This window comes from Stylophora pistillata, chromosome 10 (genome assembly GCF_964205215.1).
Source record: "Stylophora pistillata chromosome 10, jaStyPist1.2, whole genome shotgun sequence".
NCBI classification, from domain to species: domain Eukaryota; kingdom Metazoa; phylum Cnidaria; class Anthozoa; order Scleractinia; family Pocilloporidae; genus Stylophora; species Stylophora pistillata.
In genome coordinates this window covers 2,380,094-2,399,169 of record NC_142528.1, presented here as the reverse complement: position 1 = coordinate 2,399,169, position 19,076 = coordinate 2,380,094, and the positions used below count along the sequence as shown (strand labels likewise).

Below are 19,076 nucleotides of genomic sequence, written 5' to 3'. Positions count from 1 at the left end.
TACCCTGATGACAGTTGTCACGTGGTAATTACTGCCCTGTGGTATAGGTTGCTGCTAAACCCCCCAAAAACCCAAAACCAATAAAAAACAAAAGAAAAAACAAAATAACTTGTACGTAACCTGGGACAAAAATTATGGTTTGTAAAAAAGTTTAATGTCTGACTTATTTATACATTCAAAACAGTACTTTGATAGATCACATGAATTTTCGCCTAATCTACATGGCTGAATTTTGAATAATTTCATGGAGAAATTTTGAATCCTGATTCAACTCCTTGTATTATTTAAACAATTCTTCACGAGTATTCTAACTACAGCTGTTTTACATATGACATACAAATAAGTCCATTATTAGCCACTAATCTTTCCATATCATCATCATTTCATAAACATAAATATAGGGAGTGGTTTCTTTTTACAAAGTTCTCGGTGTATGTAACTTCATAATAGATATCATAATTTACCATAAAAAAATATACATTCCAGGATTTGTTGCTGAAAGTCAGCGAAACTATAATACTATAATACAAGTACACATGTACACTGCTTCAAGTCCATAATTTTATCTTATTTGACCACCCTTTTGTATTATGCCTAAGTTTACCTAAACGATACTGACTGATATTCAACTCAAGCAAGATGTTCTCCAACTGAGATATAATTCATTTTTGGCGCAATGGTCGCATTGACGAGAACGTCTGAAGAAGGGAGGTAAGCAGTCTTAACCAAAGTTCATCTGCTTGTTCACTAAACACGAGACTTATCTCCTGTGGTTCTTCCTTAAGTTTGTTGAGGCAAAGTCGACTGCGAAACAAATCTTTCTCTGCTGTGATGCTGATCACTACAACAGCAAAGCTGTTGATCACCAATTCCTCCTGCTGTGAGCCTCCTTCAGTCTTATTCAACCAAAAACGAGAACTGCGACGTGTTTCCTGACGCAGAATCCGCCATGGTGAGGAAGCTGTCAGATCTCTTGAGCGCTGGTAATGGCGGCAATGCACCCTGTCTGACAGCCATCCAGATGGGTTCTGCTGACGCTCTGTTGGTCTTGTGCGTCATACGGGATGACACTGGCATGTTTTTTGGCAGTTCATACTCTTTCGTGTCCTGTTATAAGAGGAATATACATGTGGCAATTTTTTTTTCTGTTGCTGTATTTTTTTTTTATTCTCTAGCTGCACGATGGCTGAAGCATCTTTATTCTTAGGCCTGAATTTCTCATGATCCTCATCTACAATCCGTATAAATTGTCTCGATTCTTATCCATTCCTAATTTTTCTTGTGTTTTTATTGTCTCTGAGGCGTTTTTCTTTCTTACCAGCTTACATTCTGACATCTCCTTTAAATGAAGGGAGGTTTGTAGGTCAAAATGAATGAAAGGACTCAGATAACATGGTGCATAGTTATTGTTTATTAAGGATCAGAGAATTATGAAAAAACTTATGAAAAGTATGAGTTAAGATTTGTAGCATGCTAGATTCATGCACCAGGGAAAGAATATTATTTCCCGCCCATGATATATTCCAGTATTTTCTTTAACAAAATCAATGCTTTTAATTAATCACGTTCTTAGATCAACTTACAGGGATATGAAGCGCTTGGAAAGGAGAACAGGTGTTTCCCAATCCTCCTCCGCACGTTAACTTTCGGTTCACGTTACCCACGTGATCTCTTCGCGATTGCCTCGTCTCCATGCGGCGCCTAAAATCCTTGTTGTAATGATCCCCCAGGATAGACTAACAAAGACACGAATGACAACGACAGAACAAGTTACAATTTGGCGTCATTCGTCATCAGGGATCGCCTTGGTTTAGTATCAGGACGCTTTGAGAATTTAAATTTTCCACAGCACGCCTTCATCGAACAAAGACCAAAAAAGGCCTGTCCTTTGTTTCACGGTAATGATTTGAAAATTATTTCCATGCTTCGTATACAACGACTTGTACGGTGGCCCAGAAGGCTCAACGCAAACAAAAAGTATGCTGCAGCAAATAAAAAATATACTGCAGCAAATAAAAAATATACTGCAGCAACTAAAAAATATACTGCAGCAAACAAAAAAATCAAAACGCAAAGAAAAAAAGTACTGCAGCAAATAAAAAATGCAACGCAAACAAAAAATACTGCAGCAAACAAAATATGCAACGCAAACAAAAAAAAAATGAAAACGCAAACAAAAAATTGGAACGCAACGCCAAGGAAGACTGAGTAATAGTTCTTAGTTTCCCGCCAACACTCGTTCCATCCTTTGCTTGTTCGCCTTTCCGAAACCATGTTTTGCAGCGAACTTATGACAGTACCATGCTACTCCTTTAAAAATTCGATAATAACTTTATTTTCATACCATTGATGAAAGTAATCTTCTATAATCCTACGCAGATCACTTTCGTCCATAACCAAAAACGAGTTCCAGTTCATGCTGTTTTGGCGGGAAACTAAGAACTATTACTCAGTCTTCCTTGGCGTTGCGTTCCAATTTTTTTTGTTTGCGTTTTCTTTTTTTTGTTTGCGTTACATATTTTATTTGCTGCAGTATTTTTTGTTTGCGTTGCATTTTTTTATTTGCTGCGGTACTTTTTTTCTTTGCGTTTTGATCTTCTTTATTTGCTGCAGTATATTATTTTTGCTGCAGTATATTTTTTATTTGTTGCAGTATATTTTTTGTTTGCGTTGAGCCTTCTGGGCCACCGTAGACTTGGAATAGCACAAAAATAGCACTGACGCTACTAAACAAAAGCGTGAGGCAGGTACTTTATTAACCCTAAGAAAGTAAAAGGAAGCTTCTGTCTTTCCATCTTAAACAAGCTGGAAAGCTTTCTGCAAGGTGCTAATCGTTCGATCCCGTACCTGTCTTTTGGGATTTTTTATTTCTTTTGTAAGTAACGTACAATAAAAGGGAAAAAACAAAACAAATGAAGAAAATAGCTGGAAAGCTCCAGTTGAACGCTTAATCTCGACAACCGAAACCTGAAAAAAAACCAGTGGATGCGCTAACAAACATTGACTTACCCACGACTGTGAGTTCTTGGAGGATCTTTCCAGCACCAAGCTGGTCATGGACCTGTAGTATTCATTCTTCCTCCAGGAGTATGGGTCTTCTTCGCTTCCATCTTCACCTGCCATCGCCACTTCAATGCTTGGCAAGAAGCTGCGCTCGCGAGGAGTTGTGGGTGTGCTAAATGACCCAAAAGAAAGAATGATTCCGATTGTGATTGCTTGTAAAATAAAGCTAACACGATATTTTGTTTTTTGAAGAAATTCATTGAATCACAATGCAAAAGCAAATCTCAAACTCAGTGTAAAATTCACAAAGAGAGCAATTGAAAGCATTTTCTTTTTTCGTCTCGGAGAAGACGCAGAAGATGAAGCGAAAACAAGAAAAACTCACCTTCTGCTTAAATGAGGCTGTTCGGAGATTAATGGACTAGTGCTTCGTCGAACTGGACTTACACTGAGTGGGGAGGTTCGGTCAGCATTTGAACCACCCATCTCGCCGAGTTGACTTTTTCTTCCGTTACTTCCCTTTTCTAAAAAGACGCGAAAAAAACTGATGGCAAATTTTATCTGAATGATTTAATTTGCGTGGCCTTTAGAAAGCAAACTTGATACGCTCTGACGAAGGGCTAACGCTCGAAACGTCAGCTCTTTAACTCGTTACGGTAGCCAATTTACAATGTCAACTTAGTCGACGTAACCAAAGTTCCGTCTCTTGCCATGTTAGCTTCGACTACTGAAATTTGGTCAGGTTCGGCTGTGCAGAATTGAAGACCGAGACCAGGATCCAAGTTAGACTATCAAACCAGTGAAACCACTAAGTTGGTGCAAACAACAATAATAATAATAATTATAATAATAATAATAATAATAATAATCATTATAATGATGTTTATTTCTTATATTGCGCAGTCTAACATGCAATAAAAGATATGATCGAATGAGCATTACATCATTAAAAATCTTACAGCAATGGGGCTAATCCTAATAATGATAGTGATAATAATAATTTACAAATTTCCGGAAAAACAATTAAGGAAAAATATGAATTAATAAAAGAACTAATAGAAAGCTAAATTAAAAAGATGTGTCTTCAGTAAAACTTTAAAAGTATCCAACGATTGACACTGTCTAATTTCCAGAGGTAGTCGGTTCCATACTTTGGGCGCAGCATGTTCGAACGCCCTATCCCCGAGTGTCTTTTTTGTTCTGTAGGTGTTATCGATTAGAAGTATGCCCCGGTGTGATCTCAACTGATACCGCCAACTCACTTTGATTTCTATCAAGTCTGAGAGATATTGTGGTTCGACAACATGCTGAATATCGCTATAGTTCGAATAATATTCGTGTTATGTTTTACCTTCCTCGGTTTCCTTTCCTTCGAGACCATTATTTCTATACAAAATAACAAAATACAACAGATTAACAAACAAAACTAAATTGGCAACTTCACAACAATATTGATCCTGACGTAGCAGCCTTCTCACCCTGCAAGTCTGTAAGAACTTGGATCGTCGACGTTCCACAACCTCTTCTGCAAGAAAAAAAAGGGTTATAATCTCAGAATAAACAAAATAATAGCAAATAATAATAATAATTATCATAATTTAATTCTTATATTGCGCTCTTTCCATGAAATGATCAAGCGCGCATTACATCTCAATAATAGTTCTTAAAAATATACTATGATAAAATTAAAGCATACAGCATATGTTAAGATACTAGCAACTATCATGATAAGATTTTAATAAAAATTAATACAAGCTTCCTTACAGAGGTGCGTTTTCAGGTGGCACTTAAAAATCCCTATATCTGTAATAGAACGAATCTCACGCGGTAATACATTCCAAAGTGCCGGAGCTGCGACCTAGAATGATCTGTCTCCTACTTCTATAAGTTGGCGTTGCAAGCAACAAACCCTCCAAGGAGGATCTTAATTTATAATTTCCTCACGGTCTTTAAATGACACAAATTCTCTTAAACACGTTGGCGCAATTCCATGGATGGCCTTAAAAACAAATAGCAGAATCTTAAACTAATGCGTTGCCTAACCGGTAGCCAGTGCAGCTCGTATAGCAACGGCGTTCTGCGACAGTAGCGTGGCGCGCGACAAAGTAGTCTTGCTGCGGCATTTAAAACGCGCTGAATCTTATTCAGGTGAGAAGCTGGCAAGCCATATAAAAGACTATTGCAATAATCTACGCGCGAGGTAACAACCGCATGAACGAGGGCTTTAGTGGTATCTGTACTTAAAAAATTCTCATTTCATCGTGAAAGTAATATCACAAATGAAGACGAATTCTACACCCGAACCTGCCCAAACATTCCGATGCATTGACCGTTCAGTGTCCAGAGCCTTGCTGTGCAGTCCTCAGAAGCGGAAAGCAATAAAGCGCCTTCATCACGTCGTATGTACTCCACACTGGACACAGAGCCATAATGCGCATGCCAACTGGAGAGTACTGGAGGTTTGCCTTCTGGGTTATCATCGGTGGAGCCAGCTCTTTGAGTTGTCGACCAAACCTGAAGAGCAAATTCGTGAAAATGAAAAGATTACTGGGTAGGAAATATCTAAAAAGGTCATACAACCATCGTTTTCTCGCTGCTCCACTGCTCTACTTCACGATATCGACATAAAAGTAAATCAAAAGGGCAATGGAATCGGCTGATAAAGTCGATAAATACACAAATGGTTTGAAAAACCTCTTATTTTGAAAACTTTCATTAGTAACACGTTTCTCCTTTGGAAAATAATCAACTACACCGTACCTGAGCAACAATGGCTTCTGCTCTTGAAATGCAGTAAGAGCTGATGTCCCACACAGAGATGGTGCCGTTAGAATCACCAGTTATCAACATCTCGTTACTGGGGTCAGTTGTTAACGCAAATATAGTACTTTCATCCTCACTGGCAGCGAAATATCTTCCTGTGGCACGAAATACAATAGTCATGGGGAAAAAAAGGGGAAAAAAATTGTTGGATTCATATCTCTCAGTTGTTACACCATAAATATTGAGGTGCATACCCATGGGTCTGTTCGCGCCGTAAAAACACCAAAACTCCAGAGTACCAGCCTCCGATGACACAAGAACAGCGCTCTCCTGTGTCCTCCACTGAGCTCTTGATTTAAGAAACAATAACTTGTCCACCGGTGCGCCACAGCTATTTTGACTGAAAAATAGCAAACGAAGAGTAACCAGCGCGTTATACGAAGAACTTGCCACCGCTGCACACGACTTTAGAGACAACAATAAATCTCTCTTCGGGACATACAAATCAGGTAAAGGAATAAAACGTGACTCAGACTTACTATGATTTTTTGTTTTGGATAAGGCCCAGCTTTTTAATCTTAGCTTTTCTAGAAAGGATAAACAATCAACAACAAGAAACAACAACGTTAACATTGATTCACAAGGAAGCGACTGCAATTTAAAATACGAAAGGAGGTCTACTCACAACAAACTTCCAGATCCTTTTTTCAGTCGTCGAATCATCTTCTCTCGGTCCAGACCCCAAAGAATGATATCCCCGTCAAAACTGGCCGTGGCAAGGTAATTTGGGGGACAGTAGGCGGCAGTCAAAATATCGTCCTGGAGATTAAGCAGCGAGCTCGATTAGCTAAAGAGGAAACTTGAGTCTAATCGCAAAACATTAATTTCTCTTTGACCTGTTAAAAACTCCCTTGTGTGACTGGCTCAGTTAAAACCTTTAACATGATTATCACTACTATTATTTATTATTTATTTTTATTTACTCATTTATTTATTTATTTGATTGTTGCGTGCGTGCGTGCGTGCGTGCGTGTGTGTGTGTGTGTGTGTGTGTGTGTATGTGAGAGAGCCTATACGGTGTCTGTTTAGGTAGCCCGCCTAGAATAGCTTTGCTAACTGCGGGCTACAAAAGCCTTTAATTCTTTAATTTTAAAAATAAAGTCAATTTTGTTGTTGTTGTTGTTGTTATTCGTAAATCACTGCTCCAAATATTGGTCTGCGCTTTTACAATTGTCTTGTGTTACCTGATGCAACTGCCCTCCTTTCCAACCTGCGTTGGGTCGAAGACAAAATGTCTAAATAACGGAGTAAAAAAATAAAAACGCACAGTTAACAGTGAGATACAAAGTGCCTTAAATGTTGGTGCACAGGACTCCTGATCGACTGTCAGAGTTTGTGTCCTCGCCAAGACCTCTGGTTTATTTTCTTGAACAAAAGCCCTCACTCTCACAGCACCTCTCTTTATGAATTGTTAGAAAAACCTGAGAATCTCCAAGAACTATGCGGGTCAAAAAGTATGCAGACTTGTTAAAATTGAGAAGACTGGAATTCTCTGCACTTACATTTGACATCTTTTATCCATGTGCGTATCCAAAATCTACAACATATCTTACAGCACCGCTAGGTTTCCACAAAGTTTAGTTAAACGAACGACTTTTTGCTTTCCGCACCTGCATATCGTCATAATAAACCAGAATCTTGCGATTCCATCCCACTGTGATTATTTTGCTTTTTTCTGGAAGAGAAATGATTCCTGTCACTTCATTTTCCTCCACAGGTTCAAGTTTGTTCAACAGATGACCATTACTGGCATTCCACACCTGTGAATCATGAAAAAAATTATTTTCTCTCAATTAAGCATTCACAAAATTACATCATCGAGGATTAAGCATTCCAAATTGTGTACTATTTCCCTGTGAAGTTGTTTCTTAAAAAGGAACGCATGAAGAAAAAATAGTTACAGGAGAAATGCTCGTAAGAACATAAAGAGAATTTACTGAACTACCAGATCTGGAAGAGAAAACAAATAATATCTCCAGCTTTAATTGTTACAGCGAATTGTCCAAGTGATTTCAGTTCATAATGATATGTAAGAAATACTAGAGCAAAGGAACTATAAACACTACTACGTTTAGCGTTTAGCGTGATAACTGGATCAAGGTTCTCTTTAAAACGCCCAACTCAATCACAAACTTCACGAGGTGTAACTCACATGAATGTTACCACTCCTGTCCCCAGTCATAAGACGCCGCCCTGAAGGATCAATTGTCATGCAAGAGATTTCCTCCGTGCCATGTGCCTCTGAAATGTGTTGCGCCTGGCGTCCGGTGTTCAGATCCCAGAATGTTACAACGGACCCTTCACAAGCCGTGATGACGTGACCCATGCTTGAGTTGTACAGAGCAGCAGTCAGGGGTCTCCAGTGAGTAGTCTTACCGTTCTTATTTGCACCCATTGCTACGATCTTGATCTCTGCCAAGCAATCGTTACTCCCAATAAACAGAGAGTTGATGGGTGAAGTGATGAGGAGAAATGGAAAAGGTCCGTGTTCAGGAATTCTGTGGCCAAATGGGAACCTGACGGGTATTGTTTGATGACATACTTGCTCTCTGATATCCCAGGCCTTCAATACCTGCATTTCAACATGACAATGAAAGGTAAAGGCTCAAACACATATCAGTAATTCGAAAAGTAACAACACACTCATCTTACAGCTTTATTCTTAACAGCTTTTGGTGCCAGTTTAAAAGCAAAAGATAATGTAACAAGACGATAGCAATACCAAGCTCATCAACAAGGAAGATTTTCAGTAGAAAAAAATGCTTTTTGACTCTTTCTCCTGACTTTCTGGTGACTCAACATGCGGGAATGTTCTCAGAAAACTCACCTGTAGAAAGGAGAACACTCTTACTTAAGCGTGTATCTTTATTTACCAATTCGCACTGGAAGTTATTTCAACAAACTCGAATGCAACATTTTGCAATCTTCATGAATTTATACGCCTTCAGTTAATACGATTATTCTACCCCTATAGTATGTAAACAGTATTCTTTGAGTCTCTTACCCCATCCTTGTCATAACTGAAGACCTGCTCCAGACCCTCATGAATTGCCAAGTCGATGATAGAGGACTGGTGCCCCTTCATAATGGCGACAGGTTTCACTGTCACGTAAGGATTCCACAGACGAACAGCGTGATCCACTCCACCGGTGCAGATAACATTCAGGTTGTGACTGTAGTCAAAACATTCCACACCCTGCACAGAAAAAAAAGTCAGTGAGTCAACTAACGTGTCGTTGTTCCGACAGTCAGCAAGCATCTTGAGCGAGGCCTCTAAGTATCATATAAGTGTAAGTATATCATTGATCTTTTATAGACCAACTACCAACGACTATCAATCGGCTAAAGACTGACAGACTGACTACAGTGTATCTGTGTAACCGGCGGTTGTGCGTACGCTTAGGCGGTATGCGCACTCTGATTGCGTTGCATCATGGTCGTAAAACAAAAAGTGAGTCCTTTGCATCTTGACGCGTTCGAGTGAACTTCATGGGTGGCAGCGAGATAGCGTGAATATACGTAGATTGTAATGGGGTTCACTGTCTGTTGCCGTTTCTTCAGAAGTTAAAAAGCTGACGGGCCCGCGCGACTCGTGTCATTCCTCCGAAATGAATTCGTTCTTAGGAGGCAACCGATATTATTAAGAAAGATTCGAAACTGCCATCTGCCGAAGATTCTCGACACAAATGCCAACAATTACACTCACAACCGATGGTGGGATGAATGATATCAAAGTCAGAAATCATATTCCCAATCGGGAGTTATTTAATAGGGAATTGGCCCTTTTCATGCAAACGCATATGAAAGAGACAAAGACCTTCTAATGTACGAACTTTTTCCCCCAAGCGCAAATACGGAGTTTGTAAAAGGAGAAGCCTCGGGCCCCCTCTAAACGAATTTGCCTCGCTCCGCGTTTAGTAAAAACGTACAGTTTCAAAATACGCTTCGAGAATAGAGAAAACCTAGACGAGGGTTTTGAGAAACGTATCTCTGGAGTCGTTTTCGCAGGAGGGAAAGTATACTTTAAAACAAAGAAAATAGCGCGTGCAGAAGAAAATATTGCTTTTTGTAGCACAATCTCATCCGGCTTTGCCAAACCTCGAGAACATACAGATGGGGAAATGACATCTTAAAACTGACCCTTATTATCACATTGCAGAGGAAAGTCATTAAGAGATATCCTAATGAGTGCTAAACTTTGAGGGTAGAAGATTTAAAAGCGCTAGCGAATGGTAGGAGATGCACAGGCCCATCAACACCTTTCAACTGTTGACTGCCTTTTGCTTTCCGGCTCACAGGCGTGTCGCCTCACGCAAGGTAGAGGTTTTCATTGATCAAAAGAGTCTTTTCGTTGCTCTAATTAAACTGTCCTTCATTCAATTATCAAGATAGTAGATTTACCATACAACACTCGTGATTAGTTAATTTGCCTTCACTTAGGAAAGTAGATTTACAACACGACTGAGTACATACAGCAAATGTCCTTGCAGTAGTAACGCTATGTAACGCAACACACTAAACGCAACAATGGGCCTTTTCGCTGCCATAACAGGTCTCAAACACCATCACTTAAAATGCTTAAAATATTTGTACCGTTGGAGAGGTTTAGGAGCGTTTGGTCAGAGGCGTTGAAGAAGGATCAAAGTGGCCAATAAAATCTTTGAAAGGCTTCAAATTACGACGTAAAACGAATTTGACCTTCTCGAAAACCGGTCTCAAATTACATGCAAAAAATAGTGCTTGCGTCCATCCCTGAGGACGATAGAATACGCGACAGATACATACAAAAACACTTCTACATATTCAGAATATATCAAATTACATTTACCTATAGTGAAAGGAAAAAGAAAAGGCCTAACATTTACGGATTGATCAGTCAAAATCTGTCGATTTCTGCCGCTTTTACCGCCATATTGAAAATAACGCTACCACAATGCAATGCAATCGGAGTGCGCACACCGCCCGGCGTACTTACGTTTAAAACACCCGCCGCTTCGCCGTTCTTCACCTGACGCAGATAACTAGCAGCCTACCGACTGACATATTGATCGATCATTATCGAATGATATGTTATATGAACCGAGGTGCCTTAATTGAAAAGAACTCATCATCCGTCATTCATCATGGACCTTATCTCTTGGTCAAATCGACGACCGTCGATACTTTGTAAGGTGTTTCTATGGTAAGTCACTTAACTGCTATCACTGGCACAATTTTAACGTTGGGACGAACGGGGCAAGAAATTTTTAAGACATAAAGTAGCAATATGCCGCAGCGATAATTGCGCGAGTATAATTTTTGCGGCAATGTTAATTTGTCCCTACGGCAGCGAGGACGTTTAGAGCAGAAAGAGTCGCGCTAGTGGAGGACCTTTTGCACGTTGGGGACCAATATATGGAGTTGAACGTTGAAATGGATACTAATAAAAATCTGATCACATGCATTTTTCATACTTAGCGACCACCAAATTTACAATCCATTTTTGATTGTAAATTGAACAGTTTGCACACAATTCACTTTAACATCTTAAGACAAAAATTATCTAAAGGCATTGTGTTTACCTTTGCCACTTTAAAAGTGTATGTTTTCCGCTTCTTATCATCGATATCTCTAACTACAAGCGAGTCTTTTCCACTGCCGCTACAAGAAATAACGAACTCCTTTGCTGGAATATACCTCACTCTCCTCACCCAATCAGAATGGACTTGCCCCAGAGTGTGGCAAGATACAAAACGAGAGTGAGTTGGAATGTCCTGGGAACAAAATCACAACTTACATTAGAAAACATCGGAAAACTTTATTATCTTCCCAATGCCTCTTTCCTCCCTTCTTTCCACGTTGCATACCCAATTGTACACTCCCACTCTTGGCCTCTCTGCAGTTAAATCCATTAAAAAGTGAGGTAGCAACATGAAACACTATTCTTTCCCTAGTCCGTATCCAATACACATTATCCCCATCTCACATTCCCATCCAGACCAAGAAGGTCGAAAGTCTTTCTTAGTTAGAACTTGCAGACTAGGGAATAAATTATCTTTAGAATTAAGACGTAAAGATTCTCTTCCTGCATTTAAGAAGAGTCTTTTTAATGTAATTTTTAAAAAACAGTGTAGTCTATATCATTTTACTATTTAGCTTAATATTTACTCTTATTTTTAATTAATGGCCACAAGTTCATCAGCTTTTAGCTATTTAGTCAGTACCCCCTATAAATAAAGTGTTTACTTACTTAGTAATACTTACTTACCACCTCTACATAACACTTGTTCAATTGTACTTAGTCATTACGCGTAACAGAAGCTGAGAGAGAGAGCTATCATAGCTAGTACTAACCTGAAGGTAAACCTGGTGACTGCCTGATGTCTTCTTGAACGGAGTCTCAAACAGTCCTTTGAGAGGTGTAGAGAACACAAGGAACAAAATGACGCCATTGTCCATTCCAAGAAAAAGCATTGACTTGCCAGCAGGCAACTATAGACAGGAAATGCTTCAGTCAACATCGTAATAATTTGTACAATAAATACCTGGATGAAGGGATTAAGTACTGATCCACCCTCCCCACCAAGATTTCCCTCTCATTCCTTAACATTGGAATTATTATCAACCAAAAGCTTTTAAGCTTAATTCTTTAAAACTGTTACTTTTAGAAATTTGATTAATGAAATTTATTCATAACATCTACACAACCACTTACTTTCTTGTTGTAACAATAATCAAGACACAGAACCACATTTCCAAGAGCTGAAGATAATGGATAAAAGAGGTGTTAAAAGAACAATTCTTTTGCTGCCTAGTTATCTGTATTATGTAAAGTAATTACTCACCACAAAGATGAAATTGTGGGATGTAAATTGGTGTGGACATATCATAAAAATGTATGTCTCTGTTTGTGGTAGATAAAGCCATCTTATGCACATTTGGCATAGCAACAGCATCTGTAACCCACATCTTGATGTGTCTCTTGTTGGAAGTACGCTCAGCATCTGAGTTATTATGCTCCATTTCAATTTTCCTTTGAAGGTCCAGTTCTGTACTCCAGACTCCAATAATTCCTTCCTAATGACAGTAATTACTAAGATTTAATTCTTGACCTTGACCATGTGGATACCAAGGCATTTGGCCGACTCACGTTGATTGTACAAAAGTTTAAATTCTTAAGATATCTTTGACACAAAACTATTCTTTGGTTTATTCTAACAACAACAACAAAAAAAAAACTGATGAAATAAACTTATATCAGATAAAAATTGTATTTTTTACATGTGTCCTACCTTACTAATTGTTACATATCTCATGGGATTAAAATCTGTGAGAATTTTTGTTGTTGTCTCCTGAAGATGAAAGCAGGCATTTTGATTAATAAATACAGTACACTGTACTGTAATTACAAAGAAGAGTGTTTAGCCACTGGACTTTGACGATGTACAATACATTTAAACCTAGAGTTAGTTCTTTTGTGTGAATATAAGTTAAATCACCGTAAATCCTCTACTTAATATAAGCCCGAGCTGGGAGGATTATTTATTTCAGGTACTTTGAGGGGGTGGCTTATTCAAGGGGAGGGACACTTAATAGAGGGGGGGGGCCTATTGATTTAGCCTGATGTTCACCACCAGGATACAATAGGATATGATGTACCATATTTATTCAAACATTGTTCTCATTTTACATATTTTCATTTACCAAATTGGCAGATTCAAAATCCTCAGTAGAGTCTGATGAATTGTATGATTTGTCATGATCATTTTGATAACATCAATCAATCAATTGCCATGATCAATCAAAAATTACTGCCATGATCAATCAATTGCTTGTATCTTTTGGAAAACTTTTAAAAAATGCCTTTAAGAGGAAAATAAAACAAACACTTTTTGAGATCCTAGCTTCAGAAGATTGTTATATTGATCTTCCAGAAATTGTTCAAAAAGTTAAGTTGAATTTATCTTCCTCTTTATTGATCAGTTGATAGGTATTCAGTTATATTGTTTAATGTATCAGTAATTTCCCGTCAAGACTGTTGTCATTTAATATTATAATATTAACATATTATAGTAATATCATTAGTTTATCAGTAGTCTCTAGTCATTGTAGTCAATTCTAGCTTTTTTAGTTCTCTTGTTACTTTTAGCTGTATTTACTAGTTATATCTTTTTCCTGTAAACATGACCCGCCTAGATTAGCTTAGCTACCTGCAGGCATGTTACTGTACTTTTGTCTCTAAACACAATTAAAATGTATGTATGTATGTAGGTAAGTATGTATGTATGTATGTATATGTATGTATGTTTGTATGATAAATTTTAAATGACAAACTAAAATGACAATACTTAAATAAATAAATTAAATAAATCACACTTACTGACATGGAGGGTAATTTTGAATTTCTTTTTTTTTTTTGAGGGGGAGGGGTGGGGGGCTTAATAGAGAGGGGGAGTTAATAAATTTTTTCCTTTTATCAGAGGGGGGGTTATTAGTTATTAGAGGGGGATGGCTTCTTAGAGTATTTGTGGTAGGTATTAGTGCTCAAAGCCTATAGTTATCAAAATTGTGTGGTTTACCTTGTTATGATCTATCCTAACAATATTTGGCTTAGGAATAAAAGTATTCCCATTAACTTTTGTGGCTTGGTCATTCTCGTCAAACTGAAGCATCAGATAAGTACAGAATTCATCCCAGTCAACAAGGCCATCAGATGCAATATCAACCTAGGAGGAACATATTGGGCAAATACAAATAATTACATTACTGAAGAATACATAGACATATGGAATGATTATATTGTTGACATGTATCAAAGAGGACTGTGTACCTTTTTAAATAATGTTCCTATTTCCTTCTCAAATAGTGCCACCTTATGGCGGTCCCATGTCTCAACTTCTAATAAATCTGCTAGCATTTCATGAAATTCTTCCTGTGTCATTAACCCAGCAGAATGAAACCTGGTAGGATCTCTGTATTCTGATCCTCTCCTTGTCAGCCATTTCTTGAGTTCTACCTTGTCAGGAATGTGTGTCTTAAATTTGAACATGAGGGTTTCAAGATGTTGGATGTCCAATTCTTCCTCCAACCGCAAGGGCTCCAGACCCTTGGTATTGCTGTGTTGAAGAGTACAGTGATTTAAAACAGGGCAGGTGCCTGACCCTCCTTCTAGCTTTGCCCCTACTATTAATTGTGCCATTTACCATTTTGATCTGTGTTATTAGTTGAAAGCCTGCAACAGTCTATGAGCGAAGGGCTAACGTTGGAAACGTCAGCTTTTGTAATCGTTACGGTGGCTAATTTACCATTTCAACTTTGTTGATATATCCAAATTATTTCATTACTCCCACCGACACAGCCCCAAACAGTTTCTTTCGAAACTATCAGCCTTTCTTCATATGAGCTAAACAGTTATGATTAAAAGACTGAATGTACAATGACGTAAAAAGACATAGCTTGTAGCTCTTTTTCTCATGGATTACATGTAAATCTATTTTAAGACAGGCTAGAACCAAATGTAGGTTCAATTGATTTAATAATTTAGATAAGACTTGACCATACCAGTAATCACATGCACCTGTGAACCACAGGGTATGTTGGCAAGAGAGTCCTATTTGACAACCAAGCCATTTTTCAAAAACAAATAATGTTATAACAATGATAAATGAAACGTGTCGTAATGTTTCTACATTAAGTTCATATTATTTTATACATTTTAACTGCTTCCAAGATTACAAGAAATGATCAAGTTGTTCACAGAGAAGGTAACAAATACTTTAAAATATTTAAAAGTTTGTTTAGTAAATATAAGAAGCTGCTGTATAATAATAATAACTGACAATCTAATCATCAACTCTTCATGCGATAACAAAAAGGTAGATATCAGTTGTAAATTTACACCAAAATTTCAGCATTACAAAACTATGCTGTGCACAAGAAACTTAAAGTAAGAAAATCTGCCCAAAACTCTCAAAGATCTATTTAAATATTTCCTACCTTGCACCCATTTCTTCTTGAGACCAAAGGTATTAATAACAATTTTGTGTTTGTGTGTATAATCCCATGCTATGATCTTATTAATATCTCAGATGTTTCTTTGAGAGCCATTGTGTGTTTTTCAGACACAGTTCCAGGGCTTCAGTAAATTATTTTTTAGTATTAGTTAGACCATGTGTAAAAATCATTCTTGGGTATCATAGAATCTTTTTGAAGCCTTATGTAGGTAGCCATGGCATTAACACTCTTCAAAGGTCACACTTGGATGATTGCAAAATTGATTTCTGCTGAAATTTGCATAGATCATTAACTTGCTGTCAAAGACTATAAAAAAGACAAAGGAAAGTTGAACAATAAAAGGAACAAAAGATTGGTCAATAAACTGAAAGATAACTCAGACAAAATCAAAGAAACACTTTCTTTCATGGTAGAACATTAGTCCAAAACATATTATTCCAGAAAGACAAGTTTAAATACTTTAATCTTAAACATAAATTTTGTTAAAGAAATCCTTAGTAGATGTTCCATATCAATTCATAGTTGTCAAACATAATACACTTCATTACTATGTAGGACAAAATTTATCTACCCCTAAATTAAAAACTCATGTATTAAAAAAAAAATAAAATAAATTATTTTTTTATCTCTTTTATAAATGCCACTCTTTCACTTCTCACATTTTTATACCATACAATTCTTTCTACACAAATATTTTCCTACATTCATTGAGGTACAGATTAACTTTCTGATATCACAGAGGTTGTCTTTTCATAATTCTTTAATCTCCTATACTGAAAATGTGCTTGTAATCATGTTTTGTTTGTTTTATGTTTATACCCTGTACATCTTCTTAAAAAATGTATCCATAACATGTTTGAAAACAATTTCAAAAGTTTGCACTGGTGAATTTTTTCTGTGTATGACTGCATGACAGTTAATCACATGAAATAGATCATCCTTTCCAAAGGGTTAAATTTGAATCCTTGCTTTCAGATTTACATTTAAGTCCTTTACATTGACATCAAAGCAAACGTCATTCCATAAAATCCTCATTAATTGTATTCTTTACAAACCACTACATTCCCTTGGCCCAGGCCATCATTCAACATCTATTCAATCTTTGATTAAACAATTAAAAAAAATTAAATAAAATAAATAAATTGGCACACTCTTTGACTTCTTTGTCCGCTGTCAAACTATCAAACCAAATGTGTGCTTGCACACAAAGCTTGCTAATCATGTGGGATGGGTGGGTGGGTGAGCCCTCATAAACTGCCAAAGGACAGGAGAAAGACAATTTTTTTTTAATTTAGATTGCTAATTACTTGCAATTAATTATAGAAGTGATGTTCTTTTCAAATGCCCATGCCACAATCGAAAAGGAAAAATTATAACTTACTCGTTTGAAGAATCATTTGTGTTGAAAGAAACAGGGGTGGTAAAGGCCACTGATTTCTGAAAGAAGAAATAGAAACAAGATGTGAAAACCGAACAAAAAATCACGCGTTCCATAAGAAGCTTAGCATGCTTGAAATTCTAATCGTGTCCGAGGTCATTACTAAAACAAGCAAATTTATGGCATCTTCAAATCATAATACCTGCCTAAGTGTCAATTACGTGCATGAAAATTTTGTAAAAGGAAGGAAAAACGACAAACTACTGGTGGACTTGTTAGCAGTTTACAATAGTTTGCGACATTGTCTTGACGACAAAACGATACACCGTTGAGATGGGAACACAAGAAACTCGCTATAGCCACAAAAGTCCTCATTAAACAACGATATATCTTTCAGTGTTGTTCATAAGCGTTAAAAAACCAGAACAATAACAAACCGCTCTACGAGACTGTATTCGCGACCATATCATTGGAGCAAGCATTCGTACAGTTGTTGAAAAGTGTATCGAACCAGACTTCACCGAAGACGCTACCGAACCAACTCGAGAGTTTCCGGGCACGAGTTCGACTGCAGACGACGTCTCTGGAATCTGAAGGAACGACATTGCCGCTGGGGTCGTTTCCTGGGTTACAGACTCCTTAGGCATGATATAACGTTTCAAGTACCTTTGTTCTCAATATAACCTTGAAAATAATTAAGACTGGTTATCAAACAATGTTGTCTGCAACGGTCGCGTATAAACATCCAAAAGATTCGCTGCTTTAGAACAAACACTTCACAACTGTACTACCTTGGACTCGATATCTCAAATACATTGAACTGCGTTCCTAAGCGAACACTAAATTTTAAAAGAAAGCAAACAGCTTGTTTTGGTCGGTCTTCCACGAATTGCAAGTTCAGCAAGATCACTTTAAAATATATCAGCAAAGAGCCAGTTAATTGTTATTGAAAAGATGCCACTTTTTCGAGGAGTAAATGATATCTAGTAAGTGTTAAGTTTACATACCTCTTCGATCCCGCTGCTGGTGGAAGGTGCTGAAAGAATGCCGCAGCTGTGCGCTTTGGTTCGGATGAGCAACTTTCATATCTTTCTGCCATCGTCTTCGAAACTCTACACAGCTCCAAATCATTTCCTTCCACTGGGTCTCTCCATTAAAGTCTAATTCCGCAAGAATTTCCCTAAAAGTTCAACGTATCTTGATAGTTCCTTACATAATGAATCACTCGGTGAATTGTATTGAATATCATAAAAAGGCAATTATACTAAATGGCTAAGAACGGAAGAATCGTATTATGATTGACTGGTTGTCAGTCAAATTAAATCCTCTTTCGGTAGTTGTCAAGACAACGCCGCCAGCATCATAATTTGGGTCTGAAGAACTTTCAAAGGGCCAATTGAGTTTTTATTTCGGGGGATTATGGCACAAATGCGCTAATTTGCAAAACAGCATTTGATTAAAGAATTACGCTTTGACAGTTTGAGAACCACAGTATGTTAGAATGTTTTGTAATTTCACGAGGTCGTCTTACGGATATTTCGGGACATATTTTGAGGATATATGAGAGCATAAAAGCCCTTAGGACCTGATTGATGCGTGGCGCAGACCTGCGTTTGTTTTCAGGGCGCACTAAAGTTTTACCAGTGCGCTAGCATAAAAAAATACTCTTCGGAACATATTTTGCCATCGCTCAAGCAAACCCGTGCCAACTACTAAATTTCTTCCTCTCTAAAGATGGGGGGGGGGGGAGAGCTTCTTAGAGCGGTGCGCTTAATAGGGGGTTTACGGTAGTTCTGGGGACAAGAATGGCTGTCAGTTCATAGCGCGCAACTATGTAGTAAAAATATACGTGACGTAACAACTGGGACTCGCAAATATG

The 19,076-nt window shown here is 37.7% G+C and overlaps 1 protein-coding gene across 5 annotated transcripts; it reads right to left on the bottom strand.

The window, feature by feature from the left end:
• Window positions 1–132: 132 nt before the first annotated feature.
• Window positions 133–18,434, bottom strand: LOC111341708 (cilia- and flagella-associated protein 337). 5 transcript variants are annotated; one of them, XM_022948693.2, is made up of 25 exons: window positions 18,205–18,434; window positions 17,635–17,881; window positions 17,201–17,256; window positions 14,636–14,921; window positions 14,385–14,531; window positions 13,098–13,157; window positions 12,651–12,882; window positions 12,521–12,567; window positions 12,160–12,297; window positions 11,388–11,579; window positions 8,831–9,022; window positions 7,979–8,398; window positions 7,437–7,586; window positions 7,011–7,061; window positions 6,452–6,585; window positions 6,306–6,353; window positions 6,021–6,166; window positions 5,764–5,921; window positions 5,308–5,517; window positions 4,482–4,528; window positions 4,355–4,389; window positions 3,389–3,527; window positions 3,010–3,175; window positions 1,584–1,736; window positions 133–1,107 (listed from the first exon to the last, which is right to left on the bottom strand). In XM_022948693.2, exons 2-25 carry the CDS (start codon window positions 17,842–17,844, stop codon window positions 898–900), a joined length of 3,627 nt encoding a protein of 1,208 aa, XP_022804428.2. In that variant the 5' UTR covers window positions 17,845–17,881; window positions 18,205–18,434; the 3' UTR covers window positions 133–897. The 5 variants fall into 5 exon arrangements, with proteins under 5 accessions (XP_022804428.2, XP_088591808.1, XP_088591809.1 ...); XM_088735682.1 differs by lacking the exon at window positions 18,205–18,434 and having other exon boundaries at window positions 14,636–15,047; window positions 17,635–17,650; XM_088735683.1 differs by lacking the exons at window positions 17,201–17,256; window positions 17,635–17,881; window positions 18,205–18,434 and adding an exon at window positions 15,802–16,116 and having other exon boundaries at window positions 14,636–15,047.
• Window positions 18,435–19,076: the final 642 nt, after the last annotated feature.

What these genes read in the sequence shown, in the direction of transcription:
- LOC111341708 (XM_022948693.2), bottom strand. Translation starts at nt 17,844, where the DNA reads ATGCCTAAGGAGTCTGTAACCCAGGAAACGACCCCAGCGGCAATGTCG. An exon ending in GTCACCAGGTTTACCTTCAG is followed by an intron (nt 11,580 to 12,159) that starts GTTAGTACTAGC and finishes TTTTGTTCCCAG; the next exon opens with GACATTCCAACTCACTCTCG. An exon ending in AGGAAAGGAAACCGAGGAAG is followed by an intron (nt 3,528 to 4,354) that starts GTAAAACATAAC and finishes GCGTCTTTTTAG; the next exon opens with AAAAGGGAAGTAACGGAAGA.